Source organism: Falco punctatus, assembly GCF_963210335.1.
Source record: "Falco punctatus genome assembly, chromosome: 4".
Classification (NCBI taxonomy): domain Eukaryota; kingdom Metazoa; phylum Chordata; class Aves; order Falconiformes; family Falconidae; genus Falco; species Falco punctatus.
This window is the reverse complement of record NC_137583.1, coordinates 90,518,807-90,545,496: the sequence shown is the minus strand read 5'-3', so window position 1 is coordinate 90,545,496 and position 26,690 is coordinate 90,518,807. Positions and strand designations below refer to the sequence as shown.

The 26,690-nt window shown below is 47.4% G+C and overlaps 1 protein-coding gene and 1 long non-coding RNA gene across 3 annotated transcripts in view; one reads left to right on the top strand and one right to left on the bottom strand.

The window, feature by feature from the left end:
• Positions 1-12,766, top strand: part of LOC308061744 — a 51,105-nt gene extending 38,339 nt beyond the window's left edge. The window contains exon 2 of the long non-coding RNA XR_013927341.1: positions 198-12,766. This is a non-coding gene — a long non-coding RNA (uncharacterized lncRNA). The remainder of the gene's footprint in view (positions 1-197) is intronic.
• A 4,020-nt stretch (positions 12,767-16,786) lies between these two features.
• The window catches only part of GLI3 (GLI family zinc finger 3), a 427,034-nt gene continuing 417,130 nt past the window's right edge, over positions 16,787-26,690 (bottom strand). For both annotated transcript variants that reach the window (XM_080382113.1, XM_080382114.1), the window contains 3 exons: positions 24,111-24,401; positions 20,601-20,928; positions 16,787-19,408 (listed from right to left, as the gene is read on the bottom strand). In XM_080382113.1, the coding sequence (XP_080238239.1) occupies positions 17,124-19,408; positions 20,601-20,928; positions 24,111-24,401 (2,904 nt within the window). In that variant the 3' untranslated portion in view covers positions 16,787-17,123. The remainder of the gene's footprint in view (positions 19,409-20,600; positions 20,929-24,110; positions 24,402-26,690) is intronic.

The following is a 26,690-nucleotide window of genomic DNA, read 5'->3' as shown; positions in this document are numbered from 1 at the left end:
CCTCCCAAAAGTTTCTATTCAGGAGGGAAATGACTGAAGAAAGCAGAGGGAAAGGAGGGAGGCGGAGGGAAGGGTAGGAGCCAGGGGACAGAGCGGAAGTTGTTTCTCTTGGGATGTGGCCAACTTAGTAGCTGTCCAAACCCAGGAGATGTCTTGGATGCTCCTTCTGTTACTGTCTTTGCTTTTTCCATTTTCAGGATGCCTGCTAGCAGAGAGCATGATAACACCAATATTGTGCTGCCCTCTGAATGTCCTATTGCCTGGGACCTCCACAGCCTGCTGAACTATGTTTAGGCCTGATGCAAGCAGACATACATCCTTCTGAGCAGATTTTGTGCAATTTTCAAGGAATCCTTCAAGGACTCATCAGCTCCAGTAATTCTCTCTGCCCCAAAACTATGGGGAAGGGGAGCAATTATGAGAAAGCTCATGTTCCTCCAGCAGCTGCAGTCACTTTGGGTGGGATTCATCTGACTAAACATAGATGTCTCCATCTGAGCTAGTCACATTAGGCTCCTTTATGGAGGAGAACATGGGGAAATACAGGCACAGCTATGAGTCATCCTCTCCCCAGGTCAGTGTCTAAAACAGGTCAGGCAAATATGCCCGTTTCTCCTCTTTGCTTATAAAAGAAGCCACAACGAAGAGGCCAAGTGTAGGTCTGCAAAGTTAGATGAAGTCCATCCCTTATCTGGTGTCCAAACCAAACGGTTTGATCCAGGACTGAAAAGCAAAGCTGTGATGAAGGCATTGCCAGCAAATGCCGAGTAACCGCAACAGAGCAGAAAGAGCCAGAGCTTATTTCACCGTGGGACAGGAGGCAAGGAGTGCAATGTTGGAGAGGAAATGGCCTAAGAAAAATGCCTGTAAAAGTCACTGTGGGATGTCACCCTTGTGCCAAGACTGTGTTTGTTTTGAACCACAGCAGGTAACTCTGATTTTCTGTTTGCAGACTAGAGTTACTGCCTTCCTAACATAGCTGCAACTTGCTGCGTGACTGGTTGCTTCCCCGCTCCCATCGTCCAGACATCAATACATGCCCCATCTTCACACCCCTGTGGAGCACCAGGGTGCTGCTGAGTCCTCACACCCCCAGGCAGGCCTGGAGCAAAGGACGTTCCCTATTGATGGCAGAGCTGTGAGGCTAGGACAATTCCAAATGCCACAGACACTTGTGCATCTTCCAGCTGTCAGCATTCCGTGCTGTAGCTCCCGATGGCTCAGCACTAGGCCATGCCCTCTGCCCAGCCGCCTGGCCTAGTGCTGAGCTCTCTCTTGAAACAGAAGAGCATTTCCCATGCTCTGTGTGTGTCAGGGATGCATGAGGAAAGTAGTGCGGCAGTTGCCAGAAGCAGCAATGAAGTTACTTTATGTTGTTATCTATCTGATGAGAAAAGTAATGAAGCAAAAATGCTTTGAGCATGCCATGAGCCAGCTCCTCTGTCGAGGGACTGCTGCTGAGGACCCTCAAGACTTTCTGTCCGCCCGTGACTGTAACCCATGAGTAAGACCATGAAACATGTACACAAGGTAAATAAATGGTTAGAGGGAGCTGCTCCAAGTCAAATTCCTCCCCCCGCTTTTTTCTTTTCCTTTCTCACCATTGAGAGAAAAACAAAAGCTCAAGTGATGTCATTGGGCAACGCGTTTGGCAAGGTTCTTGCCTCTGCATCCCAGTACGCAACAAGCCAATATACTGACACTGTCTTTGCACTCACCAGCAGTGGCACATGCAGAAATGACAGCAGAGCCTGGCAGTACGAAGCAGGGTGCAGAGGAGAGACGAGGCTTTTCAGATCTACTGCAACAGGTTCTGCTCAGTGTTAACCTGAAGCTCATGTGTGGGCCAAGTGCCAGATTCCCAACTCCCTGCTGTAGGTTGTTGACTGACAGAGAGGGGCTGGTGCTGTAGGGGCCTTTAGTTTCCCTCCCAGAAAAGTCAGAAGAGTGAGTTTGCTTAAAAACAGGCAAACAAACAAGCCACCACCACATACTCCCCAGCTTGTGTCTGCATATGTACGTGTTTGCACATACACATGATGTCCTTTGGAAAGACCTAAGGAGTAGAAGTCCTCAGCAGCTGATGTGGGAATTTAGGACATCTCCTGAACTCAGGACTTTGGGTTTCTCAGCCTCAGCAGTGTGCTGATGGACAATTTTGTGCTGAGACTTTTCGGAGATCCCCTTTCTCTGGCTGCTAGCAGAACTGAGGTTCTGGTGCCGTTAAACCTGCCAAAGGATTTGGTATCAAGGCAGCTCCTTACTCTGTGCTTGGATATTTCTGGGAAAGCCAGGTGAGAGGTAAGGAAAGGTATGTTCATTAAGTGCCCTCACTTGGAGTTAAAGGGCCAAGCACCCTCCCGCTCCTTCACCCTGCTACAAAAAGCTCCCGGGGAGGAACAAAGTGGTTAAAGGTACATGATGAGAAACCAGTCTGGTAATTGCATTACCCCCAGGTTAGGGTGGCTGCTGGTCACAGGTATCCAGGTACAGCCCTGGGTAAATGCTGCTTTTTGTTCCCTCCCTCTGGTCATGGTCTCTCTCTGGAAAATAATGTCTTTGGTCCTCATTCATTAACACCCTGGCTGTGGGATTTGTGTGTTTGAGCCAAGTGGCACAATTTGACCTGCCTTGTGCAATTGAAACAAGCTGTCCCAGATAATCACCTCCCTTGCTGGAGGTGCAGGCACATGGGGTGGGATCCCCAGGGACCCCGCATGCCTGCACCCCATGGCTGGATTGGTACCAATGACTATAAATAAAAATAGAGGAAGAGATTAGGAGGGGAGAAAATCATAGTGTTTTCCTGGCAGTGCCTTGCTCTGCTTGGGCAGAAAGCCTGTCCTGTGCTGCTGGCTCACTGCAGTGCACCACCCTAGTTGTTGTACACCTTTCTTTCTATAGATCATCTAAACTAGGATATGGGGTTTTTTTAGCTGTGGAGAGCTGAAAGCCAACCCCATGCAGTTCAGCCTTCTGTGGCACCAGAGCGGTGTGTTTGCCTCATGCCAGGGTGACCAGCCCCTGCAAGTTTGCACCAAGGTGTTTTCTCTTGTCCCATGCTTTCAGCAGTTTGGTTAAGAAGCTTGAGCTTTTCTGAAGGTGATGAGGGTCAACAGCCGAAACCATGGATCTGCTCCCTCCACCGAGAAATATATCCAGAAATGTTTCACTATTTCGGTTCACTGGAAAAGAGAGCTGGACTGGACCCCATGCAACTCTGGCTTGCAGCACTCTGAGAGCAAAACAGGCATGTAGGCATTCTCACTTTAAGAATTGACTTCCTAAGTGAACTGTCAATTCCCGGTGGCTAGAAAAATCTGCAAACAATTTCTAGTCACTGAACAAAGCAAATCTTTGTACTGTGCTGTAATAGTTCATTATTAAATAAAGGCTCCTTTGTTAGGCTATAAGAAATGGTGTGTACTCTGCCGCTCTTCACAATGTGCCTTGGTGTGACTTTGCAATGCATATGAAATTGTATTTCATGTCCCATGAAAAGATGACATAGTGGGTTATTTTAATTGCGGTAGGAAAAGTGCAGGGTGAAGCAAAGATCACAGCACAGTTCTGATGATTTAACTTTATTATTGATGCATTTGATTCACGATCGTATGAGAGATCATGACCCAGAGACTGGACTTTCTCCCATTTGCAAAAGGGTAAAAGAGGAACAACAAAGTTGAAATTGCTCGTGAGGAAAGTGAGTAAAACTTGAGCATCTGCAACTTCTACAGTGTGTGTTACTTACTGGGCTGTCTTTTTGCAGTTCCAGGCTTAAATGAGTCAATACAGGAATCAAAGGGCGTCAGTGTTTTCCCATCCAGGAAAGCAAATGTGTTTCCAGCTCCCTCCCTTCTTTTTTGCTCTGCACCCAGAGATCTCCCGGTATTTCTGCCAGTTTTGGCCCTGCAGCCGCAGAGACCCGTTACCCCATTCAGCGTCTGCTTGTATCGCGTGTTGGTGCCACTTTGCAGCAGACCCAGCTGTGGCACAGGTGTGGCAGCCATAACCCCTTTGCCTGTGTGAGAGGGGCTGGCAGAGAGGCAGAGTTCTTGTCACATGTTCCTCATCCACACAGCCCAAAATGCTTCCCTTGGCCCCAGCTCTGAGGCATGGGATCCCCGCCATCCTGCTGGCACATGGGCCCTCAGGCTTCAGCTCTGCCACAGTCCATGTTTTCCTTTGCATTTCATTCAAACGTATTTTGCCAGGCTGTGACCTTTTAACCAAAGCCATCAGAACAGCGTGTCAGCTCACATCCCCTGGAGTCTTTTTCCTCTTGTGATGCTTTGCATGGGGTTGGCATTGCACAAACAGGGCTATAGTTTTCCTTCTCCTTCCTTCCCCCCATCACATCATCAGGGCAATGCAAGACCCCCAGCACTATGGCTTCCCACTCAGCTGGAAGAGGCAGCAGCCAGTGCTGAAGTGGGAAAGCTCAGATGGTTTCTCTGAGCCCTGCACACTTTTGGCTCTTGTCTGGGCTGCAAGCAGAGCCTTTCCGGTAAGTGGCCTGCCCAGTTCAGGCTGAAGCTGCTAACTCCCATTGTGTGGGTGATTCATATGCCATCTAATAATAGCAGCTCCCAGCCATGCCAGCACAATAAATGACCATGGAAAACTCCACACTGCTTTGGGCTGCCAGCCCATCAGCTTTCCCAAGCTGACCTGGCCACGGCTGGTGGTTTGCAGCACTGCAGAGCTCAGCAAGAGGCTGCAAACTGTCTTGCGGGTGTTGCTTGAGCAGTGCTGGTCCTCCTGCTGTGAGCCCTCCGTCCCAGTGGCAATGCCACTGCCAGGTTGGTTTGGTAGCTGATGGAAAGTGGCCTGCTCCCCATGCCACTTTACATAAAGCAGTTGCTCTTAATTACCTGCTCTGTTGGCCAGCAACCAGCCCAGGTAGTTGCACTCAGCCACCCCTGGCTCTTCCAGGTGTTTCTCCTTACTCACCATGCCCAAATGCTGTTTAGAGCATCTGCAAGAAGCTGCTGCATAGCTGCCAAACTCATCTTGGCAGTAGAGTTAACTAACTCCCTGCTGGAGTTAGGGAAGGTCTGGAGTGCCTGTGCAGGTTTTGTGTGGGCAGCTCCACTCACAGCCACAGGGTTTGAGCAAGGCAGCAGGAGGTTTGCTGGGGATGCCTCATTCACTTTGGTTTGGATGCTCCCAGGGAGAAAGGGTGATGGCAAGGCAAAATGACATTTGTGTCTCCTGGCCAGACTTCTGCACCCCCTTCTCCATGCTCCCTGTCAGGTGTCTGACCCTCTAAAAAGGAAGGTAAGAAGGTGGAGGCTGCAGAGGTCTCACCACCAGGCACAGGCAGCTGAAGCCTTGCCGGGTGGTGGGTCTGTGTCTTGGGTGCAGCCCAGCACTGTGGCGGGGGAGGGGGTGACAAGCATATCGCCACCCCGCAGCACGGCCTCAGGCAGCTACCTGAGTCACGGGGACAGCGGTGGGGCAGGGCCGGGGGCAGCGGGTGGGCGGGCGGCTGGGCCGCCGGGCAGCACCGCACAGTGAGCCGGGACTCCCACAACGTGGCAGCACTGAACTGCTGATACAGCTCGGGCCCGGCTCTCACAGACGGCTCTTTCCCGGCTTCCAGCCCTGGGAGCTTTGCCGCGGCCCGGGGGATGGCACACGTGGAGGGCAGAGGGTCGCTGCTGAGCCCTTCGGAGGTGAGCATCAAATGCTGGCAGAGCGTTCGTTAGAAGCCAGAAAGCCAACGTGTGACGGGGCCGAGGCGACGCCGTGTGTGAAACAGCCGGGCACGGCAGTACAGTAAGAGGCACCACAGCACGAATCAGGCACCCGGCCCCGCTCCCAGACGGAAGGATGGAGACAAGGCAGACCCTCTCCCTGCTGCCATCCAACCCTGTGGCTGTGAGTGGAGCTGCCCACACAAAACCTGCACGGGCACCCCAGGCCCTCCCTGGCCTTAGCTCCAGGGGACGGCGGCTGGCCGGGCTGCCCCAGCTGCCTGGCAGGGCCCTGGCTTCCCGGCAGTCGTGGGGACAGGGCTGTGCTGCCACACCACCCACACGGCAGCGGGGGGGGTTTCCTGGGAAGCAATCAGCTCATCATTTCACTTCTGCCATTTATTTGCCTTTCAGGAAGGTTTATCCTTTTGTTCCTCCCTTGACCTAAGCTGAGCCAGGGTTTTCCCACCCCTGGAGCAGGGTGGCATGAGTCAGCTCCCTGCCCAGGCTGCAGCACTCAGGGAAGGGCCCAAAACTGGGAGCTGAGGTCCAGCTATGCTGGCACCAGCAGCGGTGAGGCAGCTGTGGTGCTCACCTCCCGAGGGCCTCAGGCATACTTTTGGGGGTCCTCCTGTGCAGCAAAAATCATGAAATGGTCCCAAGGCAGAGGAGGAAGAGCTGGCCCTGAAGGCTCTGAGGAGGTCACACGTGGCTGCAGCCTTCAAGAAACACCCGATTTGAAACTGGGCCGACTCCATTTTTGCTGAGTGCATGTGGTGGCTCTAAAATGACTAAATGGTGTTTTTTGCTTTGTTTTTCTTCCTCTAAATCTGATATTTTCATTGCAGTGGACCAGCATTTACCAGCAAAAAGACTTTGACCAAATAGTCATGCTCAGCAAACCCATCACAGTGGCACCAGCAAATCTAAGCAACGCCACTATCAAGGGCACAACGGGAACAGCATTTGGGGTTTTGAGGCGCTCCGGTTTTAGGTTTAGAGCAAGGCCAGCCAGACATGTGCTGACTTTCATGTACCCATTTGTGCCTCTTAAAGCAAGGACATTTGCATCCAAAACTGGTGGGAACCCTGAAGTTTTCAGGGGAATGTTGACATAAAACTCATCACCTGGTGTAGGACAGAAGAAAAGAGAGCCTGTCACCCTGCAGCCTGCTCTCCCAAAGGAAAATACTTTGAGAACATGCACAAAAAGAGGAGGATCGTGTTCCACAGTGCTCATATTTAACTGGACAAATCAAAGCCTTTACTGCTTGCTTCAGAACTGTAGATTTTGTTTGTGACAAGCAGCTCCCCCACACAGAAAGCCCAAGGGGATTCTGTAATCTGCCAGGCTTTCTGCAAAACCTGGGGCCCTTCGCACCTATGCTTCTGAGTGAAGCTTGGCAGAGCGGGTTTGCACACAAGCTGCTGACACTATGGGAGCTGCCAGAGGCAGAGCTGAGCTTGCAGCATCCCAGCCCTGTTCCAAACAGAAGATGCAAAGACTGCGATCAGAGATTGCAGTTGAAGTGGACATCTCACGTCTCAGAAGGGGCCCTGGCTTCAGCATCAGTAGAGAGGCTGCTGGGCATCAGAGGATTCCCTACCGCAGTTTGCTGGCCAGTTCTCCAGCCCTCGCTGGCACTTGGCTGCCCGTGCCAAGCAAAGCTCAGGTGAAGAGCCAGCTGAAACCCAAGCTGTTTCAAGGCACAAAGGTAAGTGAGAAGTGCTATGGCGGTTCAAGACTGTACCCCACAGAGCTAAGAAAGGCACTGCTGCCTCCCTTGTTGCGAGGCTAGCCCCTGCATAGCCTCAAGCATTTTCTGTAATTGGGAGAACGCAGCAGCAATCTCTACGGGACCAGCCAAGGAGAGGAAAGTATAGCATGCAATATTTTTGGTTTTCCCCTATGCCACGGCCCAGCTTGAGAAGAGGAGGACAGGGCAGGGAGAGGGATCTGAGGCAAGGAAAGGACTGGACATGGGCAGGTGTAGAAGGCTGTGTCACTGGGCTCACTCATGTGCTGCCAGCCTGCAGTGAGGCCACGTGGTGGGCAGGGGCTAGGACACTGCACTGCAGACTTCAAAGTGACATGAGTTCCTTGACTTTAGCAATAAAAGAAACAAGTGTGTCCCCAGTAATTGTGCCTGAAGAAGGGCACTTGCTAGCCGGGTCAGCAGCAGGAGTTTGCCTGCTCCAAGGGCGATGTGAAGAGGAGAGAGCAGTCCCAAAGGACCAGCCATGCTGCTGCTCCTTGTGTGGCTGCAAAGGAGAGCTTGACTTTTACTGTTGCTGAAAGGGACCCAAGCCTGATCCCCAGGCGTGCTGTGGCATGCTGCCAAGTACTGCAGCTCTGCAAACCTCCATCTTCGGCTGCCCCGGTACCCGGCCTCACTGTCAACACTGGCTGGTGCTGTGCCACTGGGCAGCAATGAGTGCACGCAAGGAGGCTGTCAACTCAGGCAAGCAAGAGTCTGATGTGCAGCCACACCTTTTGGGGAGCTTCTGGGAGGTACCCATGTGCCACTGAGCTCCATGAGTCTGAGGCTTCAGTGCCTGATGAACTCTGCTTTCACACACGGTATGAGCTGGCATTTTTTTGGCCCTCTTCTGTAACCCTCTGGTGAGAGCTGAGGTTCAGTGTCTGCACCAGGATGATGGATGGGGATGGAGACAAGCACAGGGATGCCTCTGACCATTATTTATTTATTTATTTATTTGAAACTCCATCCTAAAAGCTATATTCTGGCAATGCCATGGTGTGAGGTCCCACAGCCAAAGCTGAAGGAGTTTACTGAAAGCAATGGACTGGGGGCTGAAGTGGTCAGCAGTGCCAGGAATGAGACATACCCACACTTTCCCAGCAAAACCCTTCTAGGCAGATAAAGCATTTGGCCAGTGAAAACATTGCCTCGACCCTTTGGCACTGTGGGATGTGCTGTAGGTCTTCAAAGCAAAATTGCCTCAAGGCAAGATAGGCAAATGGAGCTTTTCCTGTGGCTTGGGATGGCTGGCTGCTCACGTCATGGAAACGGGCACTCTTCCAATAGCAAAGGTGCAGCGGGAACCAGGCTTAGGAGGGGGAAGCACGCACATTTCCCACAGTCCTCCCTCAGGAGATGTTGCCTGGAACCACAAGCCTTTCTCTGCCCAGCCCTATAGGTGCCTCTGCTTTGGGGGTTTTATTAAGGGTTGCTATAGGAACTTAAATACTTCTTTGCATCCAGGTCTGAGCAGCTCCCTGCTCCTTCTCCCCCTTGCTAGCAGGGGGCTGGCAGCGCCAGGGCTCTGAGGACAGAGGAGGGTGTGCAGGTACAGCAGGAGAGGGGTCATTCAGCTCAGCTAATTAGTGCTGCTATTTCTCTTTGGCCTTTTCTCGGTTCATATCCATCTGGGGTTCTTTTCAGTCATTACACAGCCTTCCACCCTCTTTTTTTTTTTTTTTCCCCTTTTTTTTTTTCCTCCCCTCTCTCTGTTTTCCAGATTTTTGCCACTGTTTCATGTTGCTGTCCAAGTTACTTGTCTCTTCTCTCTTGCTCCAGTCGTGGGAATATTAGTAAAGTTTTTCTGCAGAGCAGGGTGGCTTAGAGACTGCCTTGCAGACCGGACAGCCATCCTAGTGCTGCTGGCAAAGGCTGGAACAGCTCAGCCAGCCCCTGGGAAATGATCTTGTTTATGGTTCATCACCATCTGATCTGCCTGCTGCTTCTCTCTCTCTTGCCTGGGCCCAACTGTGCTGCTGCCACATCCCCGCACGGGGGGATGCAGCTCAGCCCGCTCACTCCCTGCTCTCCTGCCGCAGCCGCCCCATGTGTGGCTACGAAGGGAAGCGTGACTCACAGGCCTCCCACCCATGAGTAACAGCCTTGGTCTATCACGTCTCAGTCAGCCAGGGCAGCACAGGAGGGTGGCTGCTTCCTTGGCGAGGCATGAAATAGGTCACTTTGTCCCCGGGGTGGGGGTGAAAGAGGGGGCCAAGGCTGCACGATATGGCAGCAGTGAGCACCATGTGCAGGGGCTGTACCACGCGAGGGGTGGGTAAGGAGGTATGCATGCAGGCAGCGGCGAGGTGCCTGTGAAATGCCATCAGTTCTTCCTACTTCCTTGCCCAAACTGCTGCTTTTTTTTTCCTGGGAAATGCACGGGGCCAGTCTGAAACCAGCGAGGGAAGCTGGGCAGAGATGGTGGGAATGCAAGGGTTGGAAACACAAAGTGGTTATGTGCTTCTCAGGGTGGAAAGAGGCCCAGGTTATTAAATAGCACGCAATTTTCACATGAGTTATTAATATCAGTTGTTTGTACTGGGAAGTGGTGCCTAGGGGCTCCCATTGCACTAATCACGTAACAAAGCTGTGTTCCTAACACAAATAGCTTGTGTTTTAGCCTGCAGAGAACAAGTCGTCTCCTTCCCCTCTTTGAAAAAAACAGTATGAAGATTGCACAGCCGAGCCCACATAAACTGGGAAAGGGGAAAAAAAATAAAATGGCATTGGGGTGTCCTACAGTGCCATTGCTTATACCCAGCCAGCCTGGTAACTCCATCAGCACCTTGGGCTCACAGCACCTGCTCTTCCTCACCCTGGCTTCATCCCCAATCCCAGTGGTCTGGCCTCAGTGTTATTGGTGAGTTTCGTGTTGCCCTTATATTTGATGTTCAGGTGCAGTAACGTGGCATCACCTGTTTAAGATAGTGGCAGGTCTGCGGGGTGGGTTTTTCCTGCCTTGCTGACTGGTGCTACATATCCCTGTTGTATTTTTTTCAGGCTTTGCAAACTGCAGTTTTCTTGGATACATGCCTCTCTGAAGTAAGAAACCAATTTAATGAATTCAATTAATTCATTTACAGCCTTGGTACTGTAGCACAGACAAAAGGTCAACAGCATCTGCTAATTTGGGATGGTACAAATCATGACTGCCCTGCTATGTTTTGCTTTCCTGAGTATTTGGCATTATTTGGAGTTTTACCACATGGAAACACAGGTCCTCCTGCTCCCAGCTGCAGCTTTGCACATGCAGCTCTTCATCGGCCTGATCTCAAGTCAGGCTGGAGGACCAGAAATCTGCCCTGCAGCCCCAGCAGTGCTCACATCTGCAAACGCTGTCCTGGCGCCTGGCAGCATCTTCACCTGCCCCTCAATGCAGTAACCAACCACGGCGACAAACAGGGCAGGTGTCCCATGATCTGCCCTCTTGACATTCATCCTGAGTTAGATCCACCTGGTTGGAGGAGACGCAATGAAAAACACGTGCACAGGGATGGTTAAAGGTAGTGGTGTGATAGCATGGTGCAAGGAGCATGGAACGGGACTGGTAGTCCAAGTGTGTGGGCTCCCTTATCGAAGCAGGCATGCAATGCTACTGATGCTTGTTTAGCACGACGCTCTGCACACATGCGTGTGTGTGTGTGTGTGTGTGTGTGTCTTTGCTGCATTAGCATTTAAGAGGTGGGAGTCCCTTGTCCCCCGCTACCCGTAGGCAGCTGGTAAAGATCAGGAGCACCACGTTCACCCTTAAGGCCCTGATAGATGTGCTTCTGTGGTCAGCACAGACCCTGCTACTGATGTCCCCAACCCCACAGGCCTGCTTGTTTCCCCACTGCTCCATCCTGGTTTTGTCCCATCCCTGCCTGGAGGAAGCTGGGGGGAAGCCACTGTCCGTCCCCCCCCAAAGTGGGCTGATGCTGAAGTGCTGCCAAACTCTGGGAGGATTTTGGGTTGCAGCACATGAAATAAGGCACTGTGGCCACCATCAAGCCCCCTGACCCACTGGAGGGCCTCCTTCACCCCTACCAGACCACCCCCAAGTCTCTCCTCCTGCCTCACTGGCTTCTCAGCTTGGCTTGCAACACCTCTCCCTTCCGCCTCTCATCCCTTCCAAACCTTAAGGTCTGTGCTAGATGACAAAAGTTTAATTCTGGCTAAAGAGTGAACCAAAAACCTGCAAATGAAACAAACAAACAAAAAACAAGTTAAGATGAACAAGTAACAATGCAAGGTTACCTCCCTTGGCCTCAGAAATGGTTCACCTATTTTGGCCTTGGAAGGACTAAGGCAGAAGCTGAGCACTGACAGCTCAGCAGAGTGGTCCAGGTCTTGTCGAGGTACAAGCAAAGCAAAAAAAGTAAAAAAGGTCGTAAAATGAGAACAGCTCAGTCACCCTAAAATGAAGCAGCACTACCACATCTTCTGTACTGTTTGCAACAATTAACCTCACATCACCCAACTGACTGCTATACTCAACGGAACGCTCATTAAGTATGTCCAGCTTTGAAGACATCATCTAGTTCTGCAGATCGTGCAGTAACCCACCGGAGCGGACACCAACAGCCTAACCCAGCCAGAGGAGCTTCTCATGTCCCATGCTTCTTCATACGCCCAGCCTCTGCAAGAGACCCTGAGTGAGGCACCAGACAGAGCCCCCATACAGTAACAGCCTGGCGTCCCACACAGCTTGGCCTTCACCTCAGTTTCTGAAACCATGGCTCTTACAGCAGTTAACCGGGCCAGTCTCTCTCCTCCTTTCAAGCATTTCATCTGTGTGACACTGCACTGCCATTTATTTCTTCACCCCACACCCCTCAGCCATTTTTCTTTAGAGGGAAGGCAAACGCCCTGTTTTGCTTCCCTGTTGGTTTTCAAAATGTGAATGAAGTGAAGTAACAGGCTGGGAAGCAGGAACAGAACAGCGAGCGACCGTTGAGTGGAAGCGATACACACGCTGATTGCAACCAGGCTCTTCAGCCGAACAAAAAAAGAACTCCCTCCCCCAAGGAGATATTTTAAAAGCGGAAAGCTAAGAAGTTAAGTACAAAGGCTTTTGTGTTTTTATTGACATTGTAAGAAACATTTTTTTTTTCTTTGTTACAAAAGAGCTAAGCGGTTCTGAAAGCAGAAGTACAGTTTATATGTACACAGTGCTACAGACCCTTCAGATCAACCTAAGGCTCGAGAAACATCAGATCATAACTGCAGTTTTATCAGATGAAGACCACTAAGGCCCATTACAGCCGAACACTATTCCTACCGTATGTAAATGTATTTACACATTTTCTTTTTTTTTTTTTTTTTTTTTAAAAAAAAAGGATTACAAGCTTTATAAAAAAAAACCCTAAAAAAAAAACTGGGGAAAAAAAAAGAACACTTCTTTTATCTTACATATCTGCAGGACTGACAACAGTAACTGTTCCATAGGAGACATTCCACCAATCCAAGGACAATAACACGTGAATACCAGAGGTTTACAAGACATTTTGGACACTATTAACAGTGGTATGTGCTATTAGCTGGATGGCAAGTATAGCCTCATCGGGAAAATTTGGCAACACATCTTGGTCCCTCTCTTTTACAGGGTCAACACAAAATAAGGCACATACATTGTGAGAATATGAACACTGCTGTTCAGCAGGAGAAGCCATTGAGCAAGAGGTGTGGGAGAGCCAGCCAGCCATTTCATCAAGGGGCAGGGGGAAGCGATGCCTGGAAGCCAGGCAGCCAGCCTGCACCTCAATGCATGGACCATTCGGTGCCATTCCCCAAGGAGAGAATAACATCATCTGCCATGTGGCTATATGGGGCCACCGTACCCACCAGCAAAGCCCCCCTGGAAGCTCGCCGACTTCTCCGCAAACCCACCTTTCCTCCACCCAGGCAGACCTGGTGGACGAGCTCTCACCGGCAACTCCCACTTTGTGGGAAGCAGAACTGCTGGGAGAGCTGCATGCTTCACGCAGGCTAAGGGAGGCAGACGCGCCCAAGGCCAGCAGTAATGAATCTAGAAGATCCCCACAGAGCCATTACAAGAAAAGGTGATTTAGACTCAGGCTGCAATGCTTTAAAAATAGGAAATCCGCAATCTGCATTTTCTAGTACTCTGGCATGAGTGGTGGGTTTTCAGCTGCTACGGCTACGTCACCTGATGTACCAGATAGACAAAAGCAAGCTTTGGCTCTGCACCTGGAAGAGCAGCAGTAGAGGGGTGCCATAAACATGTGAGCAATGCTGATGGGACACCCCCCCCCCCCCCCCCAAGACTGCCACGCATTGGGACTGAGGTTGACAAGTAACAGATGGTGCCCAGGCTAACAACACCACGGCTCAGAGAGCCCAGCCTACCTTATCACAACTAACCCCAAACTCGAGACAGCTGGTCTATGACATATTGCTGCCCTCACAGGTACCAAAACAGGCTCTTCAGCATAAACCAGAAAAGCATGAGAAGATACTTAAAGCTGAAAAGTGAAACATGAACAAAAGTGGCACATATGCTTCACGGTGAAAATGATAAACCATTTGCACAAACTCCCTGGGGACATGGTAGAGTCTCTGGTTCTTCAACCTCACCAAATCAAAATGGGCTGCCTTTCTGGAGCATGTGGTTTCGGCCAAAACACACTGTTGACCCAAGACAGGGTAAGTGAGTGACGAAGGTTTGTCAAATCCAGGAAGGCAAATTAGCTCCTCAAACAGTCCCTTTTAGCCTTGAGCAATCTGAACGGCTCCTTCTAAGCTCTGATGGATCACATCTGTTAATAGCTTCCCAGCTTCAACTCACCAGCAAATACAATTATGAACTGGAAAACTGAGTTTAAAAAAAAAAAGGGATTTTTTGTTGTTTTTTGTTGCTTCTTAAATGTATTTGCTCTATAACAATAAAAGGCTTCTCTCCCAAGCCACCTACTCCCAAGCTGGTCATAAGTTGCCCTGTTGAAATTGTTTATAAACATGTCATTGATGGCTTAATAAACAGCCAGCGACCGGTTACCGAGAACCATCTGAAATGCATCCAGCACAGCCTTTCCTCATGCATATGCTGCTGTTTCTCCTCAGGGGCGTGAGCTGTACCGTAGCACTGCATGTACAGCGCAGCCACTGAAGCATCCCTCTGCGCCCCTGCAGCAGGGCAGGGGTGAGGGCTGTGCATGGGCAGCGGGTCCCTGCCAGGCGCCTCTGGGCGATGACAGCGCAACGGGGAGCAGCTTCCCACATTGTAACAGCAAATCGACCGTTTGCCATGGTGAGCTGTGCCTGATTCCCCATGCAGGAAGGTCAGGAGGGGAAACGGCGAAGGGCAAAGAGCAGAAATATGCATGCTTGAGGCAGAGGAAGGAAGAAATACTTGCTAAAGATCCGGAGAAAGACAGGAGCTGGATGATGATAAAAGCCGTAGGATAATTACATTTGTCTTGATTTCTGACATTCCAGCTCATAACGCAAATCACTTGGTACGTGCTGTGATAAGCCCAAATACGGCCCCAGCACTGGATTCCTGTGATGTTTTCCTGCTGATGTACAGCTTCTTCCTCTGATTCTAACAGCTGTTAATAGATGAATGTTAACCAATAGCTCCACTGAGGTTGTATTCCTGCACATTCCTCAAATGCCATGCCCTGATTCAGCTGCTACTTCACCATTTTTTCACAGTCAAAAATATTACTGCTATGGCCTTCCAGCCTATAGAAACCACCTTCTGGTGTTATCCCTAATTTTGACTGGACTAAAGTTTATCTATATTTCAAAATTGACCCCATTCCCCCTTCTCATTGTGTCTACTCTAACATCAGCTCCCTGCAGACATCAAAAACGTGACTAAGCGTCTACACCATTTACATCCTGTAGCATCGTTTTACTATTGAGATTTAACTAAGAAGTCTGCAAGGGCTGGACTTGCATGCAGATTCTAGGAGTGGGTGAACTTAAACCTTGGCCTTCTAACTGTTCTCCATCCCAACCTGTTTGCCTAGGAGCATTGTGTGTTCAGGGGCGCACATGTGAAGCCCAGCACAACAAAAAACATGCTACAAGAGCTACAGCTTATGGAGGAAACGCCATTCACCTCTACCAGTGAGCAGATTCATGAGCACAGTGCATTAGTTCCAATTTATACTGGTGTAACTGACCCTGGGCATTGGCTCGCTGGCTTGCTTTGAAATGAAATGCACTTTGGTGTCACCAAGAGGTTGGGTTGTTCTTTCTGAGTTTTGATTAGTTACCAGACATACTTGCTGTTCTGCTCATTTCATTGCTATTTTGAATGGCAGTTTAAATTTCTTTTTTAAAACTTCTTTTGTAATTTAAATTTAAATTTAAAAATTTCTTTTGTAAAACCTGGATACGGTGAAAAGACATATAAGACTATCAGATTGCTTGCAATCGCTTTCATTTATTTGGCTAGTCCAAGAAATGGGGTGTTCGCTTTCTACCTGGTTTATATGCCATGACCATGACGCTTTTGAAGCCCTAACTGTGCATTATTTCAACAGCCATTTACTTATTTTAAAACATACCATCTATCCACGAAGCTGTACGTGCTAAAAGAGAGGTACAAGACAGTTCTCTCGGCAAAGGAATTATTATTGCAAATAAGAACCAGTGGCTCAGCAAATCACATCTCAAGAGTTTGCATTGCATTAAAAAAAAAAAAAAAAGTCCCCAGTATGGAATACTGCAATTTTGTTATTTCATTGTATGAAATACTCTGTAAGACCCTGATCATCTCTTCACAAATATGGTATGCAACAAAGGGATTCTAGACTACCCAAATCACCAAACACGCCCATAACTCTACTATCCAGTCATTTAAAAAAGAATACTGAAAAACAGAACAGCAAATACTGCAAAAGGTGAGAGCTGGACTAAGAACAGCTTTCTGGTCCTCTCCTTCCTCTGAAATGGGAACATGAAACAATCTCAGTATCATTATGCAAGGCAGTGACAGCTGTCTGTGTGTGGTGTTACAAAATCCTTAAACATTTCCTAGGGATCAAAGGGCTGATGGCTCTACATTTCTTGTTTGCTTGAGCCTCCTAATTTATCCTGCTCCATGATTCTGAAACTACAGCCTAGGGGTACCATGGCAGTGCATTTCTAAACTGGTTGTCCACCTTGGTGCGATGTATCCAACGCATCCAGAGAAGATTTCATCCCTGCATGCTGACTTCATATTGTGCCTGGTTATTTTGTGCCTATATGTTTAGGGGGGGAAGTTGCAACAGTTTTACAAGGTCTAGTTTCTTTTGAGTAACAGAAAATAGCGAAGTCATTTCATCAGACCTTTCTTTTTTTAAAAAAACCCAAAACAAAACAAAAACATGCACTTCACACGTTTACATTGGTTTACAATTAAAGAAAAAAAAAAGAAAAAGGAAGCATACAGACATTCAAAAGGGGAGGGAGAGAGAGAGAAGAGGGGCAGGGGGGAATGGGTGTAGCAATACTGATTCAAAACTGAAATGGAAGACAGTTTCTCCCTAGAACACTTTAGGGTTTTCAGAGTCCTTATTCCATAAAAGGAATATACTTGAAACACATCCCATTTAGGTGAGATGAGATTGCTAAAATACATACACAACTAAAAAATATGAGTCCTTTTTTCCATTCTGTTATCTCCTAAGGGTTTGTTTTTTTGTTTGTTTGTTTTTTCTAATGTCTATTGCATAACAGCAAGAAACTTGCTTTCTTCTGCAAGTGAGGTCAACAAAGAGCTCATGTCACCAATAGCCATGTTGGTTGTGCTTACGGGCATAGCTGGGAATGTAAGAGACGCTCGGGGAGTGGTGAGGCGTGAGGAATTGCGGGAGAGATTCTGAATGATACTCGGGCTCAGGGCTCCCGAAATTAAGCTGACATGGTCCCCATCATCTATGATAGCATCGAAATCAATCTGCACACCCTCTAGGCTGTTGCTGTCAATGCTGTCAACTGTGCTCGACACTTGGTTAGCCCCCGGGGAAAGAAGTTCCGATGAGTTTGCAGTCGCAGTCCCCTGCAGCAGGCAGTTAGCTTCCGAACCAAAGAACGAACCTGTTTTCATAGCTTGGTAGCTAAAGCCCATGGTTTGGTCATATAACTGACCAGAGTAATTCTGTGCATTAGAGCAGAACTGCTGTGATTGACCTTGGATCTCCATCTTAATGGTGTTTACCCTGTACGTCTGGTTGCCATCACTTACGTGTCCTTGCTGTTGTGCCAGGTTGTTTCTCAACATGTTTTGCCGTCTGTTGCTGCTGTAATTGGTGCATGGCTGGTAACTTTTGGCCACCAACAAACCTGAAGGCTGGCTACCAACGGTGTGAGACACTGGCGGGCAACTCTGCGGCCCCTGATACAGGCTGCTTTGTGAGGTAGGACTAACCTGCCCCAGCATCATTTGACCGGATTGATTGACTCCCTGGTAATGAATGTCATCTCCGACCGGTTGGTTTTGCAGATACTCCTGTTCCATCATACTGCTGTTCTGCATCCCATTTGCCATACTGGCAGCTTGATCGCTGGATGCCATGGGATGGCCAAAATTTTGCTGGTTCCCACTCACTGGCACGTTGCTGCTTCTCAGCTTCTGCCCCTGAACTGCCATGCCACAGGAATTGTCCATTGCTCCAGGCATCATTGCTTGCCTGCTGATGCTTTCACTGTAAGGCTTATTGGGCTGCACGCTGAAAGAATTAGCGGCTCCGCTGCCAAGAACTGCGTTTTGCTGTAAACCGTAGGAATTGTTGTTCTCCACCAGATAGCCATTCTGCTGGTCCACGTTGCTTCTCTCCAGGTTCTGCTGCTGAACCATCATATTGTTGTACAGTCTGAAGGCCCGAGTCTGCTGCACTGTGGAGCGCTGGCCGCATTTCAGTTTCGAAGGAGATAAGTCAGAGCTTCCTGAGCTTACTTCATTCCACTGAATGGGCAAGTCGCTTTTGTTTGTCTCAGAACCTGCCTGCTGACTGCTTGGTGGAGGGGCTTGGTCAAAGTTGCTGGGGTTGTCGTTTCCTAACACTGAGCCATGATGCATTTTGTTGCTGTCTAGGACATTGTTCAACAAGTGGTCGTATATGCCCTGGTTCTGGGAATTCAGATACTGAACCACGTCATCTGGCAGGAGATCCTCATCATTCAGACTGCCACCCGCTTCCATCGTAGCAGCCTCCAGGGCAACGTTCTCGCTGATGCTTGGAGGACAGGGGGAGCTAAAGCCACGGAAGACGCCACCCTCAGAACGGGTATAGTTCTGAAGAACAAGGTTGCGCTTTTCCATGGATGGAGGCAAAGCAGGAGGGTTAAAGCCATTAAGACTGTTGAAACGCTGGACTCTAGGGACAGAGAGGTTGTCACAGGCCATTCTTACTGGATCACTGGCTCTCCTCATCCCGTTTCCTAGAGCATCGTGAGACAGAAAATGCCTCCTGCTGTAACCATTTGCCCCACCATCACTACATCTTCGAGGGGCATTCACTGGAGGCAGTGGAGATACTCCGGACTCCCTGCAGTCACCCAAGAGTGCCATCCTTGTTTTGAGGCTCATCCTCTCCATGTTAGGCAGTGGAGTTGGTGGGGGTCCACCAGTAGCTGCTGCATATTTAGCTTTCAGCCTATATTGCTGGGCCGGGGTGAGGCTGAGAAGACTTGGCAGGTCATCACACTGGCTCGCTTCACTGGAGCGCCGGGAGGCATCTGTTGAGATGGGGTCGTAGGAGTCTGCAACGCTCACGTTCTGTGGTCTTCCCTCTGCCTGGGAGGCATCGCTGGACCTCCGGCTAGAGAAGCAAGGTGAAATTCCAGAGGATCTGCGGCTGCTCAAGTAGGCTGAACTGATGGTGCTAGTATTGCTGTCCCTCCTGTTCAGCATGTTCAACACAGTGATGTCTGTACTTGAAAGTTCACTCCTGTTTGGCAGAATAGTCATGGATCCTCCTACACTGCAGCTGCTGTTCGACTGGGTACCTGGAGGTAAAATTCAGAGATAAATAAATGGGCATCACCCAGAAACTGGCACAGAAAATACCCAGTAGAGTAAGGAGAGTACAGAGGAAGAGCCTGTATCACCACAACAAATCATAGCAGTGCCCTTTCTTGAAAGAAGTCGGGATAAAAATGCTGTCCTTAGGTTAAGAGCTAACTCCGAGACTCGAGGGTAACATTTCAGTGTGAATTCTAGCACAAAATTTATAAGCCATAGCCACAAACTGTCATCAGCTCGCATAGCGCTCCAGCCTGCAGTGCAGCTATTCTGACTGATGTGCCAGAAGGACACATTTGTAAGGGAGCTTTTTACAGGCAAAATATAATTGAACAGGCATTTGCATGGAATGGCGAAATATACAAATTTGGAGGCTATTCAAGGTCATTTCTAAGACTTCTTGAAATCTTCTTGAAGTAACTCCTAACAACTGCAAAACATCTTTGTTGGTTTCCTTGCTTTGTTTTGTTTTTAAGTAAACAGAATACATTTCTTAATTTTCCATAGTTTCTTTCAATTAGAATGGATTTCAGAAAACCTGGGCTGTTACTGCTGAGTGGGGCACAGAAACCTATGGGCATATTGTATATGCCATGTAGAGGCAGCGGGGACATACATTTTGGCAACGAGCAGCTCTGTATATGAAAACAACTACGGATTTTCAGAGTGCAATCTCGCCTTGCCCCCATTCATGGACATCTGCCTTCCTAGCAGTAGGATCTGTACATACGATTACTTCTGTGTGTTGGAAACAGTTTATTTAAAGGGCAGCCCAACACATCTATGCAAAGCGTGCCTTGCTAAGGTCTCATCTGAAAGACTTCCGTACAAGAAATTGGCAAGTATTTATTTCATTTGCCTTGCCTCAAAACAAGACAGGATTATGATGATGATCTTGGGTCCAAACCTTTAACTGCAGGGAATATTTAAAATGTGATGCATGGCTCCCTTGTTGGCCCCTGTTCTGTAAAACACGGGACTATCAGACTTCTTTCAGGGTGGGTAGTAGGACTTGTCGTGAGGGGATAAATGGACAGTGATTCATGTACAAACCATGGCCACAGCTGCTGAGTCTCAAAAGCTGTACCACTCTTTCGCAAGGGTTGCAAGACCGGGCTAGCAGGCAAAGAATTTAAGGACAAAAAGTGTTAACCACTCCTGTTACATGTAGCTCACCATTTCCTATGAGAGGTGGCAAGGTTGGGGCTTTGGAAGGTGGAACGGGGTTCAGTCTCGGAAGCATTCCGTTAACTTGTTTCAACCTTTCTAATTTCACTTGCTCCATCCATTTGGTCCCTGTCATATTCCTCCTGGCCTGTAAGCCAAGTGCTGTGGTGGCTGTGGAAATGGTAGAGTCCATGATTGGGGTTTCATCGATGACACTGAGGTCTCCTACACTACCACCACTGGTCAGAGTAAGCTCGATCCCATTGTTGGAATAGTTGCTGATGGGGGACTGTTCGCTGCTGCATGTAGACTGACCACCAGGGCTTGGCTGAGATGTCTGTTGGAGTGAAGCAAGGAATAAAACGTGAGGATTAAGCAAACAATGTCGACAGAAGCACTTGCAGCAAATGTGGGTCTAAAAGGAGCCACATAAAACTCAACATAAAGCAAAGTTTAGTGTTAAATGATAACAGTGATCATTCATTAAGAGGCTTTCTAGACTCTAACTGCAGTGAATGCCATTGCAAAACCTGAGATTAACTGCATGAGACATTTATTTCAGTTACTCCCATAACTGCTTCTAGCACTTCATGTCATTCGTGAGCATGTATGTATGGATATGCTACTTCGGGTATGCGCTGCTCCCAATGGAAGCTGCGGCTCAGCAAACCAAATCAGAATTCAGCCATGTTATGAGGTCTAATTGACACCGCTAGGCTTGCAGCAAGAAATAACCAAGACTCCAACAACACTGGAACTTGGTTTTTTTTAATTAGACTTGTGGCTAAAGAATGTAAGTATTTTCCAAGCCTAAGGCTCATTGTTACGAGCAGCAGCTGTCCTGAAATGTTGGCATGTAATAAAACGGGGAAAAAGCAACAGGGCAAAAACCCCAGTATCATATTATCAGCATCCTGTGACCCTAGCAGCACTAAGGGCTAACCTATACCTCCTCTTATACCTAACTTATACCACCTCTGCCCTGAATCAAGAAGGTGATGATCTACTGAATCAAACCCTTTATTTCACTAGAATTTAAGATTTTAGATTTAAGAATTCAAGTACACAGTACAAGCTGCTTATCTATGGGGATATGAACCCACCACAATAGTGGCTTCTTTCTTAAACAGACAGTGTTCTCTGCTGCTCTAGCAGTGCTGTAGGGAAATATGGGCTTGATTTTTTTTTTTTTAATGCTTGTAAAGTTCTCATAAAAGAATGGTAAAATTTCTCTGACAAACTGAAACACTCTGACAGACTGACAGACAAAACAGACAGCGAGACAGACAGAAGTCTCTGGACATAATATCCCACTGCAGGTTGTATCAGTGGGGCATGCAGTAACATTTTGCTCCCAAGAACAGTTTCATGTAAGTATTTCACTTTTGGGGTTTCTGCTGTGCTTTTTTATATTTTTTTCTGCCAGCCTGTGATTTTTATGCACATTTTACTGACAAATGCTAGCTAGAATTTCTGAGGCAGCAGTGACAGCTCTCACTTTTAACATCAGTGATTGAAGACACAGATTCATGGCACTACTGTAGCTTCATATGCCCCTGAGGAGTCCATTAAGATGCAATAACTATTTTATTATTTCTAACTTGAATGATGATATTTAGAATTTATGAGGCCACACTGAGCAAGTTCATTTCCAAACCCTGGTCATGGCAGATTTGGTGACAAGAATAGAAATAACAGTTATTACACAGAGGAGGGTTTGTGCCTCTGGACAATAGCTCCATGCCATATGGAAGAGCAGTAATAGTCAGAAGTCTGTTCTTGTAGCCATGTGTCAAGATCACAGTGAGGCAGGTTACAGAAATAAGAACTGTACTACAGGGAACATACATTTCTAGATGTGCAGTACAGAAAAAAAATGGGTATTCTGTCTAGAGGAGAAGGTACAAAGACATTTCTGAAGAGATTTCACCAATATAAGCCAGATTTTTCATATGTCAAGTGTCGCAAAATGCTCACAGAACATTACGTTTGGGAATGAGTTTGATGGATTGCACATTACTAAATAAAGGAACGATTGGACAACAGGCAGACGGCTAAAATAAAGACTTAAATAATGTTGCAATGAGAAAAACAGTGGAAAAGTTAAAATGCCCTCACCTTATTACCCACTGTCCTTAGGAAGTTAGAACAAGACATTTAAGAGCATTAGACAGAAAAGACATTGGATTAGTTGGAAAACAGAAAACATATCTTAATTCACACAAGCAATGAAAAGCAGGAAATGCAGAACTGTTTTTAGAAGATATTTTTCAGTGAGAAATATTTTAATACTATGCAAGCAACCAGCATTAATACCCCTTTCCTGCAAATCTTATTCATGCTAAAAACATCTACATTCAACAGGCCCCAATAATGCCACAGATTTCCCTAGCTAAGCAAAAGGGGAAGGGGTTTGGCTCCTTTGTAATGTAAGGTGGTTAGCGCCAAAGATGGCAGAGGATCTCCTTTAGACTTCAGCGGGAGTTAACTCTGGGCCCTTGGAAGTTTCCAAATTCAGGATTAATACCTCACAGTTTAGGCGTAAGCCTTAGGCACAATATAGCAGTAACTCGTATTTCAGTGAGTAATCAATTTGAATTGCAGCATGATTAACAGTATGAGCAGAATTCAGAGGACTCAAATTTCTAGTCCCCAAGGGTTGGGTCCAGATGACTCGTAGACCCAGATGTGGAAGAGGACAGAGTGACCGCTTTTGGAGAAGATGAATGGCACACAAAATGCAGGCAAATGAAATAACTTCTTTAAGATAGAGTGTGAAAAAATGGAACAAAGTCCTTTTGACATTCAAGCCTATACTGGTTTAATGTAATACATTAAGGTAAAGAGGGAAAAGACCTGCAGCGACTCTTAATTCAGCTCAACTCAGTTGAATTTAAATTAGGTTAACTTGGTGAAGTTAAATTAAGTATCAGATTAACGTAAGAGATCACATCACAATAGAGATCTCATATTATCAAAAGGTCTCGTCCTGTTATTTAAGAAAGACAATTTATCCTGCTTCAGTTTGATCCATGACGTGACAACCTCAAGCTCCTAAAATCTGATCATTTTCCCAGGTTCTCCAAAAGTTATCACCATCAATATCATCATTTCAGTCTTTTGGACTTGTCTTTTTTTTGCATTCTAGTTTTGATTCTGCAGGATTCACATTATCTTTCTTCTGCAAATAGTAGAGTGGAAAAAAATGCCTTTTTGAAAATGAAAACTGTGATTTTCTCATAATACAGTGATTCTGAAAGATGGAGCTTTAAGAGAAGCAATTATTGTGAGAGTTGCCAACACTGCACTTGCTGCATATTGCACAGATTAGATGTAACCTTCTTATTTGCTATTTCTTAGGCTTTAAAAATATTTTATGATGGAAATGAAAAAGAATAACTCACAAAACCTAACCTTGTGAGCTAGAGTTTATGGGCTTGAGCATTTATTTTATAAAGGGATTATTAACTGGTGGCAAGACGAAAAAGGACAAAGGGAGCAGCATGGTGTATTGCATACCATTGGTTTTTCCGACTTGACTGCTTTCACTTGGAGGCATTCTTCACGCTTTGAGGTAGTGTTGCTGAGGTCCTTCTGCTCACCAATCGCACCCTGAGTCTGATGGCCTGGTGACCGGGTCTGAGAGTGGCTGCCCGGGTCTCTCGGTGGCGGAGGCCTTGGGTGGATATCTCCCCGTTGCTTCTTGGTGACATGCGCCTCCGGGCCATGCACGGTCTTCACATGTTTCCGGAGAGAACTGGGATCCGTGTAGCGCTTTGTGCAGCCCGGTATCTTGCAAACATACGGTTTCTGCCAAGACAGGAAAATCACTTAAATTAGATCTAATTTCACATGGGACTCCTGAACAGCTCCTTGGAGCACAGCTGATGTTACAGTTATATGCTTTCACAGTGAATTCGTTATCTAATTTATGGTCTCTACAGTGACTGAATCATAGAATTATAGATGGTTTGGGTTGGAAGGGACCTTAAAGATCACCTAGTTCCAAGCCCCTGCCACAGGCAGGGACAGCCTCCACTAGACCAGGGTGCTCCAAGCCCCATCCAGCCTGGCCTTGGGCACTGCCAGGGATGGGGCACCCACAGCTGCTCTGGGCAGCCTGTGCCAGCGCCTCACCACCCTCACAGGGAAGAATTTCTTCCTTATATCTAATCTAAATCTGCCCTCTTTCAGTTTAAAGCCATTCCTATCGAGTTGTGACTGCACACCTAGTCAAACCTATTAATTTCCCTTGGGTTTTATTAACTCATTGTTATATTCTATTAACCTGTTTTATAACCCATTAATGTCACATAGTTTACAGAGGGCAGAACTTCTCATAATATGAACTGTCACAGCTTCCACTTATCACAGCAGCAGAGTCAACAGAGCTACGGCAATTTATGAAGACTAGCCTAATTTCCTATCTTGTCCACTGCCCTCAGCAGTCTCATACCCTATTTCTAGTATGGCAGGTACTTCTTGACATTCACAGGCAAACAACCCCCTCCAAAACATATTGGGACATTTATTCAGACAGTATTGTCAGAGGAAGCATTTTTTTCCTGGCTCCTTCAGATCACCAGCATGATGTCATAGCACAGCACACAGTACCATGAGCATTTTCACGTCACAGCAATTGCACTGAGAAAATGCACTAGTAGTATTACTGCTACCAGCATAAACCTGCTTCCTTTGTCTGTAAATTTCTCTAGTTCACTAAGCAACGTAGAATAAAGTAAATTTATAGCCTTATAATTTAACAAAGACTTTGGTAAATGTATTTACAGAGGATCAGAAAGAAGAGTGGAGCTCTTCCTAAACACTTTAATTGCCTCAGGAAACAAAGTGTCTTTCACTCCCTTTTATTACTGTATTGTTTCCAAGAAAGTACTGATTTAAATTCTTATTTATACTAGCCCTCAAGAAAAAGGAAAGAGAAAAAAAAAAAAAAAAAAGAATAAGAGACACTCGTGCCAAGTTCGTCAAAGGGGTTCTCTGCTTACACATGGCACTCTGGAGCCTTTGACAAATGTAGCTTCTTCATGGATATTGATAAGCCTGAGCCTGCTTCCACTGACATCAGTGGAAAACAACCTCCCATTGACTAGGAGCAAAACTGTTGATCATGAGCAATTTAAAGTTGATGCTGAGCCACTGAAACAGGTTTTCTCAAGATGCTATGGAAGTACAAGTCAGTTCACTCTCTTCTACATGTGTAAGGCATTATCTGCATCAAGACATGTCAGTTGCTTTTAAATCTAAGTATAGGTTACCTACTTACAACTCAAACAGCACTGCAAGGAAGTGCTGAATCGGGTCTGCACTTCTCACAGTATTCACAGCACTCCATCAGCAGGCATTGCCTAAGAGTATTAGCCTGGTTCGTTATGAAGTAATGGTGAAGGAAATTTTTCATTTGCCCTTGCTGTTGCACCTACCAGAAATGACGCATGGCAGCAAATTTGTCTTGGTGACTTACTGTTAGACATGAAATCCTGACCTGAAAACATCTTTGAGAGGATTTTACTCATCAACTAAGCAACAAACAGATTGGTTCAGACAGTGAACGAAAAAAATTCTCAGTGAGCTATTGGAGAGACTTGGTGAACTTCCTTCTACTTTGGTGACAATTCACAAAACTGCTGCTGGGCTTCAGCCCCATTATTAGGTGGGCTGCTGAGAGCATGCACTGCAGGGACGCATTGAACTCAGACATCTGCAGTGCTCTCTGCTTTACAGAATCACAGAATGGTCAGGATTGGAAGGGACCTCTGGAGATCATCTAGTCCAAACTCCTGCTACAGCAGGTATTCCCTTGTGACTCAAGAGATGCTGCGGCATCCAGGGGACTGGAAGAAGAGGAATGCTCCTGAGATTCTGCCAGCCCCAGCAAATGCCTGTGAGAGACCTGATGCAGCTAGAGAAGGATACAAGCCTTGCAGAAATGGATATAGCTCCTAGCTTCCACGCCACACAGTCACCATGTTGGTATGTCCAGTACTTCCAGGTTTAGGCTAGAGATGAATGAGTACAGGGACAGGTCAAGGAGGAGAGACTGGGCTCCAAGGTGCGAGACTGAGATGATGTGATTCCCTG